This window comes from Ceratina calcarata, unplaced genomic scaffold, assembly GCF_001652005.2.
Source record: "Ceratina calcarata isolate Rehan_Ccalc_2016 unplaced genomic scaffold, ASM165200v1 scaffold86.2, whole genome shotgun sequence".
In the NCBI taxonomy this organism is placed as follows: domain Eukaryota; kingdom Metazoa; phylum Arthropoda; class Insecta; order Hymenoptera; family Apidae; genus Ceratina; species Ceratina calcarata.
In genome coordinates, this window is record NW_017179946.1 from 129,176 (window position 1) to 147,497 (window position 18,322).

An 18,322-nucleotide genomic window follows, 5' to 3' on the forward strand; every position below is an offset into this window, starting at 1 on the left:
CACTTAGCCACTGTTCAGGGGTGCGAATTATGTGTATCATGTAACATATGTCACGTATGTTGACGATGTGATCGTGGATGATATTACGGTCATGCATTATTCATGTTCGCCGATAAAATCGTTCAGATATACCTGACTCGTCAAAGATCCTGCCAACACGTCATTACCCCTATCTTTATCGCCTAATAAAATAATACATACACGTACACGAATGTTTGATACCCGGTTGAAAATGACGAGGAGACTCCGAGACATGAAATAATTGAGTATATAAACGTAAGATTTCCCGGATTGCTATGGCATGGTTTCCCGGAACTAGTAGAAGAAGTCAACTGTATAACGCGGCTTCAGTAAAGCTTACTGGCAGTAAATCTTCGTATATTGAAAGATCCTGAAAGATCCCTCGTCCTACGCTCGAAGTAAATCGCCCCAGAAGCTCTTATTGAATTTTTTTTTAGAAACACCATCTGACTCGCTGCAGCTGGGATTGAACAATAAATGTGCGTCGTATATTTTAAAGGGACGCGGTTCCGTTTGATGATAATATCGCCTGCCATTACGTTTCTCGCGGATTATTAGATTATTAGAATCGCGAGCGCACTGACGTTCAAAACTTTATTGTTTATTGAAAACTCAATGATTCCCGCGGTAAGTTCGCGTCGCACTTAACCTGGAAGAATATTGATATTGATATTGATAGACGCGCACATCGCACGTAGTACATACATATGTGAGCCACGAGAACGTGACATTTCAGCAACAGCGAGCTATGTACTTACGAAATGGAGTTAATTAAGTAACCGCGACGAAATGCGAATATTAATCGGCGTACCGATCGGACGGATAGAAACGGTAGGGAATTCAATGGACAGATGAAAATGTATCGAACCAAGTGTTGAACGAGTTTGCAGTATGGAGGATCTGAAATATAAATTCTTCGGTCTTATTAACAAGCAGGTACATTCGATCTCATCCATTTATTTACATTCAACGATTTGACGTGCAGAATCATTTTCTTAACCCCTTCGCGTTGTACTTTAGGTTAAGTTGCGTTCGACGTCGAACGGAATGCTCATACTTTCCATTGTTACTCACTTACAGAATGCAACCAAAATCCCGCTTATGGGTTTGCACCCGGATCTACTTAATCCGCCAGAATCACAGAAACTGGACGACGTAGAATCAGAAGCCGACCAGTCGACCGAGAGCGAACCTATCCCCGACCAAGATATATTAGAATCGATAGAAGGGATTTATTTCAATACGGATCATAGTTTTGATCCCTCTAGACACGAATTAGAAAAGTTGCCGAAGGTATTGCAATCTAAAGAGATCGAAAAGTGTTACAAAAAGTTGAAACAGCAACACCAGGTAGTCTCCAAGAAGGTCCTGCAGCTCATACTGCAGAAGCAGAATGCTTGTAAAAAGGAATTTGGAAATATCTTGTTGATACAAGAACAGTTGCAAGATGTGTTGGAAATATGTAGGATGGGAAGGGCAGATCTGAAATTGGCTGAGAGGCAATTTACCACTGCTAGTCTGGGCATATTGGCTAATTATAAGAAACGGCAGATCGTCGAAGAATTGTTAAACAATTTAAATACGATAAAAACATTGGTAGGTTCCTTTTTGTCATTCGTTCGACCGAGATACAAGCCGCTTAAACGCTCATTATTGATTCCAGCAACGTACAGGCGATCGTTTGCAAGAGTTGTTGAACGAGAAGAATTATCCCAGAGCGATCTCGTTACTCTTGGAATGTCAAAGCGCAGCGCAGACGTACAAGCACTTCCGTTGCATTGCCGCTTTGAACGGAAAGCTGCAAGACATTTTGGAGCAAGCCGAGGAAGCCCTCGATGTCACGTTGTCGAAGATGTGCACGCAGTTCGACGTGACGACGTACACGTCCGTCCAAGAAGCTTATACTTTATTGGGAAAAACGCAGTCCGCGATGGATCAACTGCACATGCACTTCACCGCTGCGATTCATAATACCGCTTTCGCGACCGTGCACTCGTACGCAGGCGGTGACACGAAGAGGCAGTACAAACAACTCTGCCGATCGGTGCCCCGCGAAAGCTGCATCGCCTGTTTAACGGAGTTGTGCAAATCGTTGTGGACGATTCTGAGCTCGTATTACCTGGTAGTGAATTGGCACAACAGCCAGGAGAGAAAAGCTGAGTTTACCACGGACGATAAGAATTTAGAAGAGACCTTTAGCAAACAGTACGTGAAACATAAATTGGAGAACAGTATGATTCGAGTCTGGCACGACGTTGAAATGAAGATATCGATATTCCTGATGAACGCCGATTTGACTTACATCAAGTTCGAACAGTTTGTCCAGGTTTTAGGCATAGTTAACAGGTAAACGGGCCCTAAACGGGAGTGACGGACGTGTACGTTGACAGAGAATGCTTGCAGGTTGATGGAGATCGGGGAGGAATTGTGCGACTTCAAGTCGGAGAACCTACAGGAATCTATAAGGAAGCAATCGTTGTCGTACTTTTCGCATTATCACGCGTCCCGATTAGACGAACTTCGAATATTCTTGGAGAACGATGGATGGGAATTGTGCCCCGTTAAATCGAACTTTGTGGCTACTCAGTTGCAGGAGTTCAAGTGTCTCAAATCATCGCTCAACAGTTGTAGATCGTGGAACAACCTGGACAACGCTAACGTCAGTGAGAACGACAGTCCTATGGGAATAGAATGGATTCAGAAGTGCTTGGAGGGCGGCGCGTCTCCGTTTTCTATCGGCTTAGACGACACGATGGACGAAGATATTTTGATGGATAACGAGGTACTGTCTCCTACGGATCATTTTTCTGCCACGTGATGGTACACGAAACACGTCTGTGTCGCAGGATAATCCTCCAGCGTATTTCTCTGACGAATCCGACGACGATATTCCCGACGAATTGAAAGACGAATACGTCGACGATTCGGATTATGCTAAAGCAAATAAGAAGAAATGCAAGCTGAAACAGTCGGGACCGATGGTCACGAACACGACGCTGAGCGTGTTGCGCGTTTGCGGAAAGTATTTACAAATGTCCAGATTGTTAAGATCGATCGCGGTCACTGTCATACAGAGCATGATACAGTTCTACGAGTTGTGCTTTTATACCGTGCACTTGTTCTTCACCTCGGACCTGGTAAAATTTTTCGCGAGCCGTTCTGTCGAACCGCTGAGTCGATTACGATCAGCAACGTTTCTCTCTTGTTTCAGCAAATAAACAGCGATTCCTTGTACAGCCCGAAACTGAAATTATCCTTAGCGAGGATCAAAGAGAATCTGATCATTTGCGAGAACGACGCGGAAGACGCATCGGTCAAGTCGAACTCCGACAAAGTGCGACAGCCGCAACTCTCCTCTATCGTGAATCTCTCGCAACCGGAGAAACTTCACGGCTTGACCGAGCGCATCGTGGCGGTGGAATCTCTAATATTTTTAGGTCAACAATACGAAAGCTTGAAACCTTATCAGGAGCATCTCATCGGCGCTAGCCCGCAACGCGGTTTTCTTCATCAGTTTTACATGCAAACGATCGCGTCGACGACCGATTTGCGAAAACCAGTCTACATGGCGGTCGCGTCCCAAGCGTTCGACGTTGCGAACATCTTGAATTTGATGAATAAAGTCAACTGGGAGGTGACAGACGTCATGTCTCAGCACAGCGGATACATAGACGCGTTGCTTCAGGTATTTATTTCCAACACGAGTCACACGTTCGACGCTGAGAGAGAGAATTTATCGTTTCGTAGGAGATATGCGTTTTGAATGAAAGGCTAAAGAATATCGGCAGCTGTCTTCCTTTGTCGGACGATGTGTACAACGCTGTATGGGAGAACGTGGCACATTTGATAACTCATACATTGGTAGAAGGGTACGTCACTCTTCCTCTCACCTTTCGTCACTGTTCGTTCATTTCGGGATTTCTTTTCATAGATTCTCTTACGCTAAGAAGTGTTCGAACGGAGGTAGGGCACTGATGCAGCTCGATTTCACGCAACTGAAATCGAAATTCGAGACGATCACTTGTCTAAGGCCGATGCCTCACAGGGAGTACGTTGAATTGTATATCAAAGCTTATTATCTGCCGGAGAATAGTTTAGAGGAATGGATGAAAGAGCACAAGGTATCTGAGGCTGGTTTTTGCCGTACGACGAATCCAACGGTCTTTAAGCATCGTAACTTTCATTATAGGAATACTCCGTGAAGCATTTGATCGGTTTGATTTCCTCGGCTTGTCAGAACAACAAGAAAACTCGGCAACGCCTGATCGCGTTAATAGAAGAACAGCGGCCCACTAGATAGCATAGAGCTATTCATTACAGCGCGTCTCAAGATTATGTCGAAATAGGAATTACGTAGTGGATGAATTTCGAAAATCAATTCGGTAAAGAGAAGAGATACATGTATTTTCTTCGTGTACATAGTCGGGAACCCGACGGACCAGTGTGCAGACCGACTTCGTAAACGAGATGCGATAGGAAAAGCACGAAATTGTTAATCCAGCGATATACACCACTTAAATGTAAGTAATCGTTTAAAAGAATCTCATATCGAAGTTTTTCATTTCTAATCAGATACACGGACACGATACTGTTACTATTATTATTCTAATTCTACGCATTATACGGGATGTAAGATGTATATGTACGTGAGGTTTATTATTGAGAACAGTTGTAGTATTAACGAGTTTCTAAATGGAACGTACATCTCCGAAGAAAGGACATTATCGACATTTGTTGATAAAAGATTCGTGCACGAGCTTCTCGACTGATCGCGAGTTATTACATAAAAACCGACTAATAAGGTGTAAATAATTTGTCTTAATATCCGTTTTATTTTCATAGATCTGTTCACGATACGATGTGTGATATAACGATTGAAAATATTTTTTAAATATACATGTATAAATATATATTGTTCCACACTGAATAGTGTAACTTTGATAAAGTTGTGTTCTTCTGATCAGTTAAGAGATAAACGTTGTCGTTAAACTACCGATTGGACAGTTACGATAGTTTGTAAATATTTCAATGATCATTCACGAAAATTAAGTGCAATTACATACGTTCTGTTCGAATATAAGTTCGTTTTATATCTCGATGAAACAACGTCCATTCGTTTTATAATTTAAAGGTGTCTTTATTATACAAATAATAATAATAATAATAATAATAATAATAATAATATACAAGTACATATATCTTTTTCTGGATTCATCGGTTTCCAATTTTGTAAAAATTATCGTTATTTATCTGTATTAGTATCCGCTGTAGCGTTACGTTTATCATACATTTAGATGTTTTACTAGAAACCAAAAGATTCTGTTGCACCTCTAGAAGTGTTGCTTTCTGAGAAGGTACTTCAAAGTTTGACTCCGTTTCAAGGAATGTATGGCTGTTCATTTTTATTCTTTTGGGTATCTACAGCTAGACGGTTCAAAAATTTATACAAAAGATCAATGTAGTTACCATAGTACGAATATCCTAGCGGTTAAAACGAACGACCGAGAAACACTCTCTCACGCGTAATGTTGTACAAGTCGTCGTCGACTGTGAAAAAAAAAAAGTGATCCGAAACGATCGACGGTGCATTGAGAATTCTCTGGCTAATAGTAGAGGGGCAGCGTTTTCCAAATTCCTGAACTTTATGGACCGCGATTACAGTCAAATGAAATCAAGTGTTGATAAAATGATAGTCGTATCACCTCTAAATCTGTAACGCGTTCCTCCGTCTAAAAGATTCGACCGCGTGCGAACGTTCGTTCCTTGGTTTTAAAAAATGTCTCTGACTAATTTTGTATGAAACGAAGGACACGATTCATGGAGCGCAAACGTTACGAAACGCTGATGATTTTACCGAGTCAACCGATTTCTTCCTCTTATGCTCCGAAGCGTTTTATATTGAGCCCTGCGTTCTGAATGGCCCCTGTTAAAAAAATTGTAGGAAAATGTAGAAGAAGGTACGCACACGTGTGAACCAAACAATACCGAATGCTTACTTTGACAATAAATCCGTTTTCGACAATGCCACTGGCCAACGACAGGTTTAACTAACAACAATTTGTTTCTTTCTCGAAATAAAGTCTGTAACTCGACCATAAATGCTTTCGCCGTTTGACACTGCGAGCAGAAGATGAATAAATGTATAGATGAAACTTGCGTTGTTAGAAGAATTATTCAAATTAATTGGATCGATTCATTTGATTGCAGGCTTTGAACAATTCGTTTAAGGATGTACTGGCTATACAGTCAATCCCAAAAGTTTATGCACTTTAGAAANCTATATAGCCAATACATCCTTAACTCTATGATCGACAAATGTTCAACTTTAGTTTGATTCTCGAATAAAATTTATTGCCAAAATCTATTGGTTTGATATCATTGAAAAGCTCCAACTTTCGTTTTCCTAGTACGGGTACTTCTCAGTGAAGTCACTTTTGTTTCACTCACGTTTTACAACTAAGGAGAATGAGAACACGATGATATTACAAAATTTCTTTTCACGCGAACGAAATTAATAATGAGTATAGACATATACATATGTATAAATATATAGCCATAGAGCACTGCTCAATGCTAGGGCGCGTACCCCGAAAGAACAGGCTATCGTTTCCTCTCCAAAGCCTGCTCGTGGCTTGTTCGATACGAGCTAATGCATTCACATTAGTTCTCATACGAAATCGACGCTTAACATTAATGGTACGGATGCCAAGAAAAAGAATCTGACGAACTTGTCGTATCTGCATTATGTTGTCAATGCGCTTCGTTTTAACGTAAATTAATACAATTCGTTAAAATCCTAGTATCTTAACATAATCGTGGAATGCAAATAAAACGGTGGTAAACGGTAAAAAGAAAATCGGAGCGGCGAGAGCAACGTGCGGATATCACCGCGACGCTTCGTTAACGCGTAGACGAAGCTAGGTACGTAGAGAACGACTGATTGAAACGACAGTGAAACGTTTCCTTCCTCGGTCAATTGCGGAGAAACAAAATCGACGAACACCCCGCTCTTATTCTATAAGTTGTTATAAAAAAATAAATGAGAACGACACCCATTTAAAAACACTGTCCGACTCTTTTTCCGTGTGACCTAATTCTAGTTTTGCGTAATCCGATCGCTTAATTGGTAAAAAATATTGGCAGATTTGATGCTGTCACCGTTATAGGTAACATTGTTCCTATTTTTCTTTTTCTTCTCGAGCTCGAAGCCCCGTGGCTAGCCATTTGTGCGTACAGAACAACCCCGTTTGGTGTACGTATATAAGTGTGTTCGTACACTGTTTCACTTGAAATTATGCAGAAGAAAATACACGCGACGTAGCCAGAAGTATGTTTTTTTTCAATCTCTTTCTCTCTCTGTCTATCTACCTATCTATCTATCTCAAAGAAGTCCCGTTGATATTCGTAGAAACGTGACTCAACTGGAAGACTACTACTAAAAAAAGAAAGGAAAAACGAAACGATAGCAGGAACACACTTTTAAAATTGATACTTCCGTGCTATATAAAGTTATTAATGCAAGTGCTTTGAACCTTTAATCACGTACATCAGTGAGATTATATGTATGAATATTACTTTGTGATACATATTACGTAGCTCCGACGACGATCGGTGAAGATTGAATTCGACGTCCAATCGTTCTGGACAAAATATGAAACTTGAATCATTAATCGCGCGGACGATAATTCAAGAATGCATGAGGAGATAATTCTTCCGAATCGAATGTACCCCTTAATATCATAAGTAGCTCTTATAACTTCCGCGTTCACTTACAATAGTTAGCATCCCATAATGTGGCACGCACGCGAATGTTTATTTATATATTTATTTATATATATTTTTATATATATATATATATAAATTATAGTAAAATGCTGAACGTGATTACTTCTAATCGATATTGATGTATTAACTATTCTTTTTTTTTCCACGGACTTTTAGTAAACAGTTAGTAACAAAGTCTATATCTTTTGGTACTTCGATAAATTTCTATTTATATAGTATTAATATTACTGAACGCCAATCCAATAATAATTAATGCTTGCTTTATGTTCGCTGCTGTCTCGCACGCTCGAATTACTTTCCCCCTCCCTCCCGTTCCTAGTTTCTTATTAATGATCATTGTCAGTTGTGTTATAGAGCCTCTACATGATGATTAAAAAACAAACGAAAATGAAGATAGAAAGCAAACGTACATTCTTGGTATGCGGCTAATCGATGAAAAATAAATATCTGCTCATAATTTATGATTACTGGTCAACCATGTAAGGCCTTCGTAAAGCCCGTCACCAGTCGTGGCACATGATGGTTGAACATACCAATTCCTGTCTCGTATCCTAGTTAAACCCAATTTCTCTTGTATCTCGTGTGGTTTCATTGCTGAAAAACGTGCCAAGTTAATTTACGCCTTCAAACATCCAGAACGCGTGAATCATTATTTCCTTAACTGACGTATCTCCCTTACCATCTGGAAGATCTTGTTTATTCGCAAAAATTAAAATAATGGCGTCTCGCATTTCTCTATCGTTTATAATGCGATGAAGCTCTTGGCGTGCTTCGTCTATCCGATCCCTGTCAGCACAGTCTACTACAAAAATAAGTCCTTGTGTTCCGGTATAGTAATGACGCCAGAGTGGACGTATTTTATCTTGACCACCGACATCCTGCGTTGGAAGATATTATCGTTAACTGGCATGAACGTGTCTCTTTTCAATATCATCGCCATTCTATACCCACCCAGACGTTGAACTTAACATTCTTATAGGTAACTGTTTCTACATTGAATCCTACAGTCGGTATTGTTGTCACAGACTGTCCTAGTTTAAGTTTATATAGTATTGCTGATATGTAATTAAGGAAATGACACAGTGGAATCGTTTCCTAGAGCTCTTTTCCTCGACGGTTCTCCTCGACAAGGTCTTCTGTAAGAAAAATTGGGAACGAAACCCTGTATACGAAGGATACTAGTTTTCCCAGCAGCGTCTAATCCTAGCATCAAAATTCGCATCTCCTTGTTGCCAAAGATCTTTGACAACAGCTTGCCCATCTTGCCAGCTGCTTCCTAGGCACCTGGCACCTAAAATATAGAGTATGTCTTTCAAAACATGGTATCGTTAGATGCTATTTATAAATTTCGTAACTCTGAGAATACTTAAAATCGTTTATCTTTCTACATTACATGGAAGATTCTGCGACAACGTTTTTTTCACAGACTCTCGCGGGACATAGGTGTACGGGATGAATGAGAAATATAACGAACTTTTAACCTCCGTCTAGAATTGATAAATTTCGATGAAACGTTATACTTTGAACAATGTAACTTGAACACTGCCGAAATAAGAGAACTCAAGGACGTGTCTCGTAACCTGTCGAAGGCCATATAAATAAAACTTGAATCGGACGGATGTTTGAAAAATAACAGTGTATAAATACATCTGCGATAGAATCGAGAAACTCAGCGAAATCTGTTCGCTGCCGTTTCGTTCGCTCGTGCGGGAAACAAATGTCCCGGATAGACCCGTAGCAGCACCCGTTAGTTGTCACGACGGATACGCTAATTAGTTTCGCGGCCTGCATGACAATTGATGACGAATTTTTTTTTAAAGAAATTATACGAGTCAGCGATACCGAACTTGCGTGTAACTTGGAAGTAGCGGGCATAAACGTAACTCACCGAAATACATTTACAAAGGGCGAGTACTTTATCATGAACGTGCGGACATATCACATCGCTACGCATAACTTATTTTATTACAGCTAGTAATATTGCTGCGGCATTACCGAAAACGTTATTTAGACAGGTACGGCATGATGTCTATTCGTAAGTCACAAGCAAACACGCATGTAACTAAATGAAATAATAGAGAGATCGCGTTCACTTCTGTATGCATTGAGCAATATGAGAGACTTTCAAGCGCCACCGCATGTCACTGTTCATTACTAACACTTTGTTGGCGATATATTTGAACAACAATATCTTGTAGTGTGTACATTTTCGACTCGTAACAGTGAAAAGATAATTATTCGTACGACGTAATTATCAGCAGAATAAAAACAGTTATCAGAATCGGGAGGTCTAGATATCTGTGTAACATTTAGAATGTCTCGCGTAAATATATAGGTACAATGATTAAGACTGTCCGTTTAGATGTTCTCGATTCGCATGGCATGATGTATTTTCTTCCGTAAAGAATCGTAGAGCTGACAAAGATGTAATTTTAAATATCAGCCATGAAACCTCGCGGCACTTTTGCCTGGTCGCTGGGCCCCACCCGCCTTCCGGACGCGTTGCTAGGCAACTTCAGTTACTCGCGGCGGCTGCGGCGGTCATCATGCAGCCTAACCTGCACGTGACCTGCCGCCATTCGGCTTTCGCCAGCCTTCGCGCGTTGTCGCGTTCGGTCGGGTTCTACGTTCAGCATTGCCATGAAAAATCCCTCGCGAGAGGTTTTCTCGTCGACGCTTCGTTCGTTATTTTTCTTTCTCGTACCAGAGTACTTTGCTCATGTTTTCTCACGCTCAACAAATGGTGACTTGCCACTGTTCTTTGTAAAATCCCCCGATGTCACGTAATCGGTCGGGTTCCTAAATATTTTGGTCTCGTTTGGTAGCGCAGTATAACGTGTTTCATTCTTTCGTTTCTGCAACGTTTTTACGAATTCGTAAATCAATTTCTTCCCTGGAATTCGTCAGGACGTAGATATTTCTTCGCCTCACCTCGATCGATAGCTACGGTAATAAAAACGCGTGGAAACCGGTAGTACCGTTCTCCACAAAAAGGTTACGGTTAGGCTTGGCTTCGAAAGGTAACAAAAAAAAAAAGATCATGACCTTTCACGGCCGGTACACGCCCGCAGAAACAAAATATGCTGGAAAAGGAAAGGAGAATTGTCAGCGAAGCTGGAAGGGCGAGAGGGGTCGATAAGAGAAAACGAGCTGAACATGCTACGTGGAACAGTGAAAGCGAAAGCATATGCTCTATCTATGGATTTGGTTAAGTTACATATCCCGATTGGATACCTGTTGCTCGGCCCCGTTCCAGTTTATCGTAACACGAGTAGAACGCAAACATAGTTGTTCGGTCTGTTTACTCTTTGATGATAACGCGATAAGTCGATTCTTAATTAGTACAATCGTGCCTGTCAAACGGGAAAATGAAGTCCGTGCAGAGGAGGCTGGCTGATTGCGGCCAGGATCATTTGTTGAGATTTTGGGATCAACTGTCGGAAGACGAGAGGACGAAACTGCATCGTGACATCTCGGAGTTGGACCTTGAGGAAGTAACGTCGTATTTTGAAAGAGCATTGCACAGTTCCGACGTGTCTCAGAAAACATTAGACGACGAAATATCACCGATTCCTACGGGGAACATTGCCTCGGTCAAGACCGTGGACGAGGAACAGATAAGGTTGTATGAGAAACTGGGATTTGAGGAGATAGCTGATGGGAAGGCAGCTGTGTTAGTGTTGGCTGGTGGCCAGGGCACCAGACTGGGTGTTCCCTATCCTAAAGGGATGTACAACGTCGATCTCCCTTCGGGCAAGTCGTTGTTTCAGTTGCAGGCTGAAAGAATACTTCGTTTACAAAATATGGCTGAGAAGAAGTATGGGAAGAAGGGAGAGATTACATGGTAAGGGCACCTGTTCACAAGGATGATTTATGTTTTAAATGAACCGACATTTTCTCTCGTTAGGTACATATTGACCAGCGAAGCTACTCACGATACGACCACAGATTACCTACGTACGCATAATTACTTCAACTTAAAAGAGGAGAATGTTAAAGCCTTTAAGCAAGGCATGCTACCCTGCTTTACTTTCGATGGGAAAATCATTCTTGATCAGAAGTACAAGATTGCTAAGGCACCGGATGGAAATGGGGGGTTGTACAGAGCCCTGTTCGTACAAGGAATATTGGACGATATGATGAAACGTGGAATTCGCAGCGTTCACGTTCATTCCGTTGACAACATCTTGATAAAAGTGGCGGATCCTATTTTTATCGGATACTGCTTATCAACGTCCGCCGATTGCGGAGTTAAAGTGATTGAAAAATCATCTCCGGACGAGCCGGTGGGAGTAGTGTGCCGAGTACGTGTTATGAAACGCTTCGATATCCCTCGGTGCTGTCGTATCGCTAATTTTTATACTACATTCTTGCAGGTAAACGATATTTATCAGGTAGTCGAGTACAGCGAGATTACGAAAAAGACAGCCGAGCTGCGGTCCGACGACGGCCAATTGATATACAACGCCGCGAACATATGCAATCATTACTTCACCGTAGATTTTCTCCGTAATATTGCGAAGAATCACGAGCACGAATTGAAGCTCCATGTCGCTAAAAAGAAGATCCCGTTCGTCGACGACGATGGAAACAGAATCGTGCCAAAATCACCGAACGGTATTAAAATAGAGAAGTTCGTGTTCGACGTTTTCAAGTTCGCCAAACGGTTGACTGTTTGGCAGGGATCTCGCAAGGATGATTTCAGTCCCTTAAAAAATGCGGATACGAGCGGAGAGGACTGTCCATGTACTGCGCGAAGAGACGTACTTGAGCTTCATAAGAAATGGCTTTTGAACGCCGGGGCGTTCGTGAAAGGCGACGTAGAAATATCTCCTCTGGTGTCGTACGCGGGAGAGGATTTGGATCACGTGAAAGGTCAAACGTTCGAAGGACGTTATGTATTGGAATAATGAGATAGTTCTGCTAGCTTCTTTCGTTATGCCTCGTTCCCCTTGAAAAATTGGATTCTTCATTTTCTGTGATTTTAACGTAAGAATTGTTGATATCTTTATACAAATTTTATATTGGCGAAAAAAGTTTTACGAGCTGACGCTTCATGAATATACAATGAAGATGCCTTTACATGTATATGAATATTCTGAATAGCAGCGATACTTGCAGACTTATTGAAATTCCACGTTCTTTCACGAAGAGTATGTTAGTTCATGTAAAGACACGTAGCTCGGGAAAAGTCTAAATTTACGTAATACGAGTTATTTGTTAGATTCCGTGTATACATTTATAACAGTTTTATAAGCAATCGATAGAACTAAAAGGGCATAATAGGGCCATAATAGTAACACTAAATTGTATATATTTATATGATATTTTTGAATAAAATGTTTCGCATACACCTGTGCAAGCGTTTCATCTGTATGAGCAAGAAATCTTGCTTTTAACACCAGCAAACTGTATATTTGCATATGACTTTGATCAAACACGTACGAAAATTTTGTAAACATGTTTGCACTTGGTTCGACTACCAGATGGCGTCCCTAGTTTTAGAGGCCTGCTGTGGCCTGCTGTAAATCTTTTTAATTACAGAAGAAATCGCCTTCCGATTGTCGATTAATTAACTTTTACGTTGTCATTTAAATCCTCGACTTTATTTAGCGTCGCGAGTATCGTTTGTGGTAAACGAATTTTTAATCGTTTTACCGGAGTCGTTCGTTACCCTCGTTGTGTCAGCAACGTTTGAATTTGAATCTTGAATCGTTTAGAGTCACTGCATGCGGTCAGAAGAATCGTTGAAAAGCGAATTGAACGAGTAAACATGGACGAGATATTTCAAATTTTAGACGAGTGCCATTTGACTGGCGAACCACCGAACGAAACTGAAACCGATTCTGTGGAAAATGTGCAGAGAGATATCGAGAATCTACTCGCGAACATGCGATGCAGCATAGGTAGCGTCGAATACTCGAGTCTAAACAAAATGCTGGCAGTTTGTTACTTAAAGGTATCGCCCCAGCAGCTTTGTGCCACGATCAAATCAATTGTCTGATCTCCTAATCGATTTGTAAATACTTGCAGATTGGCAATGAACTCGAGGCTATCTGTCACTTGATCGAGTCGCACGCGGTGATACTTCGTCAGCACATATTGCACAGGTCTGTGAAAAGAAAAATGAGGGAAGAAGTTTTGTGCGAACAACAATCTTCTGGACTCGTACCATCTTACGTTGGGTTTATCGCGAATAATGTAAATAAAGTCAATAGCTTAAAGGAGAAACTGGTTGAACTGCCCAAAGGTGAAGAAGCATTATCTTTGTACAAAGACCATGTAATGTACAAATTAATCATAAAGTTGTTTTTTCCATTACAAAGAATGGTATATGATCCAGATCACTGGTCAACACAAGCCCGTTGATATTTGTGAGTTTAGCGAAATGAATAGAATGCACGAGATACATATTACCATATTGCCAACAGGAACCGAACAAAGAGAACCTCTGTGTATAACGCTACCAAAACCAAAGTTGCAATCTTCGTATGACGTTTGTTATGAAATTCAAAAGTTACTGTCTAACAACAAGTCAGATCTAACGGCTACTTACGCCAATAGGCAGTTGTACTGGCAAATGAGAGAAAGACAAAATAAAACTTTGAAGGTATTAAAAAAGTTTTAGTAATGGTAAAGATGTTCAATCAGTCGTTCTATATGCAGATACATGGTGTATAATTTAAGGCTGCTGTACAAGCATTGGAGAAGGAATGGTTGAGAGAATGGAGAATCCTGTTTATGGCAGATCCAACTGACAAGGCTGATGTGGTGAAAGACATTGTAGAAATGATCGATAAACTTCTGTCCGATTACAGGTCAGTGAGTAACCTTGAGTTAATGCGTGTTCGTAGCTCTATGATACTTTTTTATTACAGGGGGAGTATATCGAAGAGATCCGAATGGTTATTAAAAAGAGTTGCATTGGCAGCATGTTTTCTTACGAAAGGAGAAATAGCACGCGCGATAAAGTACGTGCTTGCCGAGCACACGAAGCTTGCACACAACGTGATATTGTCGATATTTGGAAAGCTTCCTTGTATACAACAATTAAAAGATGCCAGGAGGGGAACGTTAGTCTTAATCGTTGACGAGGTATGCCGTTACTTTCAGCTCTTCTCTAAAACGGTACACAAACGTTCCGTATAAATCAATGTTTTGCAGCACATGGATTACGTTCCATTCGAATCGATGGAGATTTTAAGCTACCAGCCTGTCACTCGGTTTCCGTCCGTGCATATTGCATACGCTTTGTTTAAGGAACACGAGAGTACGATGGAGAACGGTTTCAAAGTGATTAAGGAAAAGGATAATATGGGGACATGGATAATTAATCCTTCGGGAAATTTGGATAAAATGGGAGAGCGAATGAGCGCATTTGCCAAGTGTTGGCTTCCAAAGTGGAAAATGATCTGCGACGTCAAACCGAACGGAGATGCCTTCGAAAACGCGTTAATTAATCGCGATATATTAATGTACGTTTATTTAACGGGATACACCGTTCGTACGACGTTGACAGTATGTTAATTTCGTAGTTACATAGGCCATGGCAGTGGAATACAATACTTACCTCCTGAACAGATTGAAAGGCTCAGGGTAAAGTCGATCGTCATGTTGTTCGGTTGCAGTAGCTTGAAGTTGTTCAAAATAGGTGGTCGTTACACGCCATATGGGATTTCGAATCAGTATTTAATAGCCAGCAGGTAAAAATTCATTTTCACATATATTTTATTGGATGAAGAGAGAATCAGGCGGCAAGTGTTTATCTTTAGCCCTTGCGTGATCGGTATGTTATGGGAAGTCACGGACCTTGATACCGATAAAATGACATCGAATTTCATTAGCAGCTGGATCTCATCGCCGTGGGCCGAAGTCGATGATAACGCATGGTGTACCGATTTCATAATGAGTTAGTATGCAAAATGATCGAAGCAAACTTTTCGTTTCGTTGCTCCTCATTTTTAACACGTGTTCCTATTTTTGTATGATCCCTTACTTTTCTTTTTCAATATTTGTTTTCTCTTTGTTTCTGGTCGATCCAAAAGAGAAACTTCCATACGAACCCGAGATGTTGAGAGCGATAGCAAAGTCGAAAGACCTCTGTAGTCAGTACATGACCGCGGCTGCGGTAGTAGTGCGAGGACTACCGATAAAGTTGGTTAATTAATACTAAATGTAAAAAACATGATCAAAACGAATGTATATCAGTTTACGTGTAATTAAAAAAGTTAGTAAAAACTTTTTATTTGTAGGATCGTTTGGTCGTTGATTACGCTCGATACGCGTATATCGAATATCGTCTTCGGTCACATGATTATTTGCGGTTCTGGCACGGAGCTGGAAATGTTCTTGTGAGGTAAAACTTGGCCACCGTTTATGTATAATTCGTCTTTGACGATTACGTCCTCGCCGAGTACAGTGGTACCTTCCATCCGTACCCAACGTCCAACGACGCTTCTCCATCCTACGATGCACCTGTCGCGATACACTGCATTACGACTTCGTTTCGCGACGAAATTTCATTGTTTGAAAAGTTTTGTACTGAAATTTACCCGTCCAGCCAAGCGTGCTCTTTTATTACAGCTGCCTTAAGGATAGTACTTCGTTTGATGCAACATCCATCCGATAGCACGACGCCAGGACCGATCGTGACGTTCGGCCCTATCCTACAGTCTTTCCCGATCGTCGCAGTTTCGTCCACCAGAACGTTCCCGACTACTCCCGGCCCGGAGTACAGTTTTTCCGGCGACTTTTGTCTGAGAGACGTTAGGTACATACTCATTCCTTTCAGGAAATCTTTCGGCTGTCCAACGTCCATCCAAAATCCCGTTAGTTCCATCGCGCATAGCTCACCGTCCCGCGCCATCATCGGGAAAACTTCCTTTTCTATACTCGTAGGCTTCAATTCTATCCTTTTCAGAATGCTCGGGTTAAAGATGTACATGCCTGTGAAGTTTGAAAAGTGATTTTAGCTACACGGTAAGCTCCAAAGAATTCACCGAGTTCAACGCTTCGATACCTGCGTTTATTTTGTTGGATATAAATTCTTGTGGTTTTTCCACAAAGCTTTCAATCTTCCCATCATCCCCATACACAACCACGCCGTACTTGGATGGTTCTTCTACTTTGGTTACGATTATGGTACCTTCTCTGCCGTGACTTTTATGAAATTCCAGTAGTTGTTTGAACGGAAACTCGCAGATGATGTCGGAGTTCAAAACAAAGAACGGCTCGTCACTGGAACACAGCAGATCGTGCACAAGCGCGAGTGGTCCCGCGGTGCCTAGCGGTTCCGGTTCATGCGAAAAGATCAAACGTACTCCCAGTTTCTTGGCCTCTTCGCCCAAATCCTTTTCCATTTCCTCTGCACGGTAAGACACAGCCAATATCACTTCGGTTACGTTAGTCTCTACCTAAATTCGACGTTGCAACCAATGAATCATACATAAATTTCTCGCAGACATCTTTCTCGACGTACCAGGGCTTCTATTTGATGCAGAAGCATCGGTTTGTTGGCAAATTCCACGAGTGGTTTCGGCCTGCTGAGGGTAAGAGGCCTTAATCTGGTTCCATACCCACCAACAAGAATCACAGCTCTCATCGTTCCTAATTTCTTTCTTTTCCTTTGCATCACTTGCTGACCATTCGATTAAAACGTAGCGGCGTACGTTTATAGACTGGATCCTGAAAGGGTATTATTCATAAACTCCGTGTTTGAGGAACTAATGACAGTTTTCGTATCACGCTAGATTTAACGCTTAACATATTCGCCGCATTCTGCGTTAAGGTGCATCCCTTCATTGTTGAATGAAAGCCACAGGAATCGTTCGTGAAGCGTTCGATCCTTTACTTTGGTAAATATATCGAAATCAATGCAGACACGTAGCCGGGTACGAAAAAAATTTATTCGCCCCGTGGAAAGGTATCTGACGAGCACTCGCTGATCATTTAATAAACCAGGGAAAATGTATGAGTACCTGCTGTCCACATGTCGTTATGATCAAGACGAGATAGAGTAGAAAAGAAATTAGAACTTCGATGAATGTTGCCACGTATTTAAGATTGGAACGGCACACCACGTCGCGTTAGAGGCATGTACACAGTGACACGCATGCACGAGCGATAAGGGATACACGGGACACTGCGTGTACTACACGCATAATTATACGATACGATCGAACAGTATCAATCGTTTTGTACTTTACATTCACTGAATACCATGAAATTTCTATCGTTCACCTTTAAGGCATTTCGTTGCACCGCACGACGTTTACTGTCGATAGTCGATAGTAAACTATACATATACTACAGTATTCGTTTATCGTTCGCATGCAATGACAATATACTAATCGTTTTTAAATATTTCTACATATACGTAGGATTCATGTGTATTCGAGACGTACGTTTCTCATTTCGAACTTCCTTGGTAATTGATACTCGTCATCAGCATCATCCTCAGTCCCATTTTCTCGCGACATCAATTTTCAGTTACCAGAATCTATTAATATTTAGACTA

General features: G+C 41.2%; 5 protein-coding genes across 14 annotated transcripts; 3 read left to right on the plus strand and 2 right to left on the minus strand.

Annotated features, from left to right (window-relative positions):
• The first annotated feature begins 578 nt into the window (after positions 1 to 578).
• On the plus strand, positions 579 to 6,177 carry Vps50 (vacuolar protein sorting 50). 2 transcript variants are annotated; one of them, XM_018035050.2, is made up of 10 exons: positions 579 to 648; positions 758 to 957; positions 1,102 to 1,617; positions 1,685 to 2,367; positions 2,425 to 2,803; positions 2,868 to 3,158; positions 3,233 to 3,706; positions 3,769 to 3,890; positions 3,953 to 4,142; positions 4,211 to 4,321. In XM_018035050.2, exons 2-10 carry the CDS (start codon positions 913 to 915, stop codon positions 4,319 to 4,321), a joined length of 2,811 nt encoding a protein of 936 aa, XP_017890539.1. In that variant the 5' UTR covers positions 579 to 648; positions 758 to 912. The 2 variants fall into 2 exon arrangements, with proteins under 2 accessions (XP_017890539.1, XP_017890540.1); XM_018035051.2 differs by lacking the exon at positions 579 to 648 and having other exon boundaries at positions 913 to 957; positions 4,211 to 6,177.
• Arf51F (ADP-ribosylation factor 6) lies at positions 5,397 to 9,934 on the minus strand. 7 transcript variants are annotated; one of them, XM_018035059.2, is made up of 6 exons: positions 9,695 to 9,930; positions 8,986 to 9,097; positions 8,758 to 8,861; positions 8,486 to 8,684; positions 8,217 to 8,400; positions 5,397 to 5,944 (listed from the first exon to the last, which is right to left on the minus strand). In XM_018035059.2, exons 2-5 carry the CDS (start codon positions 9,065 to 9,067, stop codon positions 8,258 to 8,260), a joined length of 528 nt encoding a protein of 175 aa, XP_017890548.1. In that variant the 5' UTR covers positions 9,068 to 9,097; positions 9,695 to 9,930; the 3' UTR covers positions 5,397 to 5,944; positions 8,217 to 8,257. The 7 variants fall into 7 exon arrangements, with proteins under 7 accessions (XP_017890548.1, XP_017890546.1, XP_017890545.1 ...); XM_018035057.2 differs by lacking the exon at positions 5,397 to 5,944 and adding an exon at positions 9,200 to 9,293 and having other exon boundaries at positions 6,747 to 8,400; XM_018035056.2 differs by lacking the exon at positions 5,397 to 5,944 and adding an exon at positions 9,177 to 9,293 and having other exon boundaries at positions 6,747 to 8,400.
• Positions 9,935 to 10,331: 397 nt separating this feature from the next.
• mmy (UDP-N-acetylglucosamine pyrophosphorylase mmy) lies at positions 10,332 to 13,165 on the plus strand. The gene is made up of 3 exons (XM_018034972.2): positions 10,332 to 11,650; positions 11,714 to 12,110; positions 12,183 to 13,165. Exons 1-3 carry the CDS (start codon positions 11,175 to 11,177, stop codon positions 12,714 to 12,716), a joined length of 1,407 nt encoding a protein of 468 aa, XP_017890461.1. The 5' UTR covers positions 10,332 to 11,174; the 3' UTR covers positions 12,717 to 13,165.
• Positions 13,166 to 13,579: 414 nt separating this feature from the next.
• Positions 13,580 to 15,732, plus strand: Sse (extra spindle pole bodies like 1, separase). The gene is made up of 8 exons (XM_026818726.1): positions 13,580 to 13,765; positions 13,840 to 14,056; positions 14,133 to 14,416; positions 14,494 to 14,624; positions 14,685 to 14,901; positions 14,971 to 15,281; positions 15,342 to 15,509; positions 15,579 to 15,732. Exons 1-8 carry the CDS (start codon positions 13,580 to 13,582, stop codon positions 15,718 to 15,720), a joined length of 1,656 nt encoding a protein of 551 aa, XP_026674527.1. The 3' UTR covers positions 15,721 to 15,732.
• Gmppb (GDP-mannose pyrophosphorylase B) lies at positions 15,511 to 18,292 on the minus strand. 3 transcript variants are annotated; one of them, XM_018035048.2, is made up of 5 exons: positions 18,210 to 18,292; positions 17,285 to 17,490; positions 16,826 to 17,219; positions 16,359 to 16,752; positions 15,511 to 16,281 (listed from the first exon to the last, which is right to left on the minus strand). In XM_018035048.2, exons 2-5 carry the CDS (start codon positions 17,435 to 17,437, stop codon positions 16,113 to 16,115), a joined length of 1,110 nt encoding a protein of 369 aa, XP_017890537.1. In that variant the 5' UTR covers positions 17,438 to 17,490; positions 18,210 to 18,292; the 3' UTR covers positions 15,511 to 16,112. The 3 variants fall into 3 exon arrangements, with proteins under 3 accessions (XP_017890537.1, XP_026674530.1, XP_017890536.1); XM_026818729.1 differs by lacking the exon at positions 18,210 to 18,292 and adding an exon at positions 18,046 to 18,151; XM_018035047.2 differs by lacking the exon at positions 18,210 to 18,292 and adding an exon at positions 17,784 to 18,039.
• Between the last annotated feature and the right edge of the window lie 30 nt (positions 18,293 to 18,322).

Excerpts from the sequence above, each read along its gene's own strand:
- Sse (XM_026818726.1), top strand. The coding sequence starts at position 13,580 with ATGGACGAGATATTTCAAATTTTAGACGAGTGCCATTTGACTGGCGAA. Across the intron at positions 13,766-13,839 it reads TGGCAGTTTGTTACTTAAAG|ATTGGCAATGAACTCGAGGC; the intron begins GTATCGCCCCAG and ends AAATACTTGCAG. Across the intron at positions 14,417-14,493 it reads GACAAAATAAAACTTTGAAG|GCTGCTGTACAAGCATTGGA; the intron begins GTATTAAAAAAG and ends GTATAATTTAAG.
- Vps50 (XM_018035050.2), top strand. The coding sequence starts at position 913 with ATGGAGGATCTGAAATATAAATTCTTCGGTCTTATTAACAAGCAG. Across the intron at positions 3,159-3,232 it reads TGTTCTTCACCTCGGACCTG|CAAATAAACAGCGATTCCTT; the intron begins GTAAAATTTTTC and ends CTCTTGTTTCAG. Across the intron at positions 3,707-3,768 it reads ACATAGACGCGTTGCTTCAG|GAGATATGCGTTTTGAATGA; the intron begins GTATTTATTTCC and ends ATCGTTTCGTAG.
- Arf51F (XM_018035059.2), bottom strand. The coding sequence starts at position 9,067 with ATGGGCAAGCTGTTGTCAAAGATCTTTGGCAACAAGGAGATGCGAATT. Across the intron at positions 8,862-8,985 it reads AGACGCTGCTGGGAAAACTA|CAATACTATATAAACTTAAA; the intron begins GTATCCTTCGTA and ends ATTACATATCAG. Across the intron at positions 8,685-8,757 it reads ATGTTAAGTTCAACGTCTGG|GATGTCGGTGGTCAAGATAA; the intron begins GTGGGTATAGAA and ends CTTCCAACGCAG.
- Gmppb (XM_018035048.2), bottom strand. The coding sequence starts at position 17,437 with ATGCAAAGGAAAAGAAAGAAATTAGGAACGATGAGAGCTGTGATTCTT. Across the intron at positions 16,753-16,825 it reads ATCCAACAAAATAAACGCAG|GCATGTACATCTTTAACCCG; the intron begins GTATCGAAGCGT and ends CAAACTTCACAG. Across the intron at positions 16,282-16,358 it reads GAGCACGCTTGGCTGGACGG|GTGCATCGTAGGATGGAGAA; the intron begins GTAAATTTCAGT and ends GTATCGCGACAG.
- mmy (XM_018034972.2), top strand. The coding sequence starts at position 11,175 with ATGAAGTCCGTGCAGAGGAGGCTGGCTGATTGCGGCCAGGATCATTTG. Across the intron at positions 11,651-11,713 it reads AAGAAGGGAGAGATTACATG|GTACATATTGACCAGCGAAG; the intron begins GTAAGGGCACCT and ends TTCTCTCGTTAG. Across the intron at positions 12,111-12,182 it reads CGGTGGGAGTAGTGTGCCGA|GTAAACGATATTTATCAGGT; the intron begins GTACGTGTTATG and ends ACATTCTTGCAG.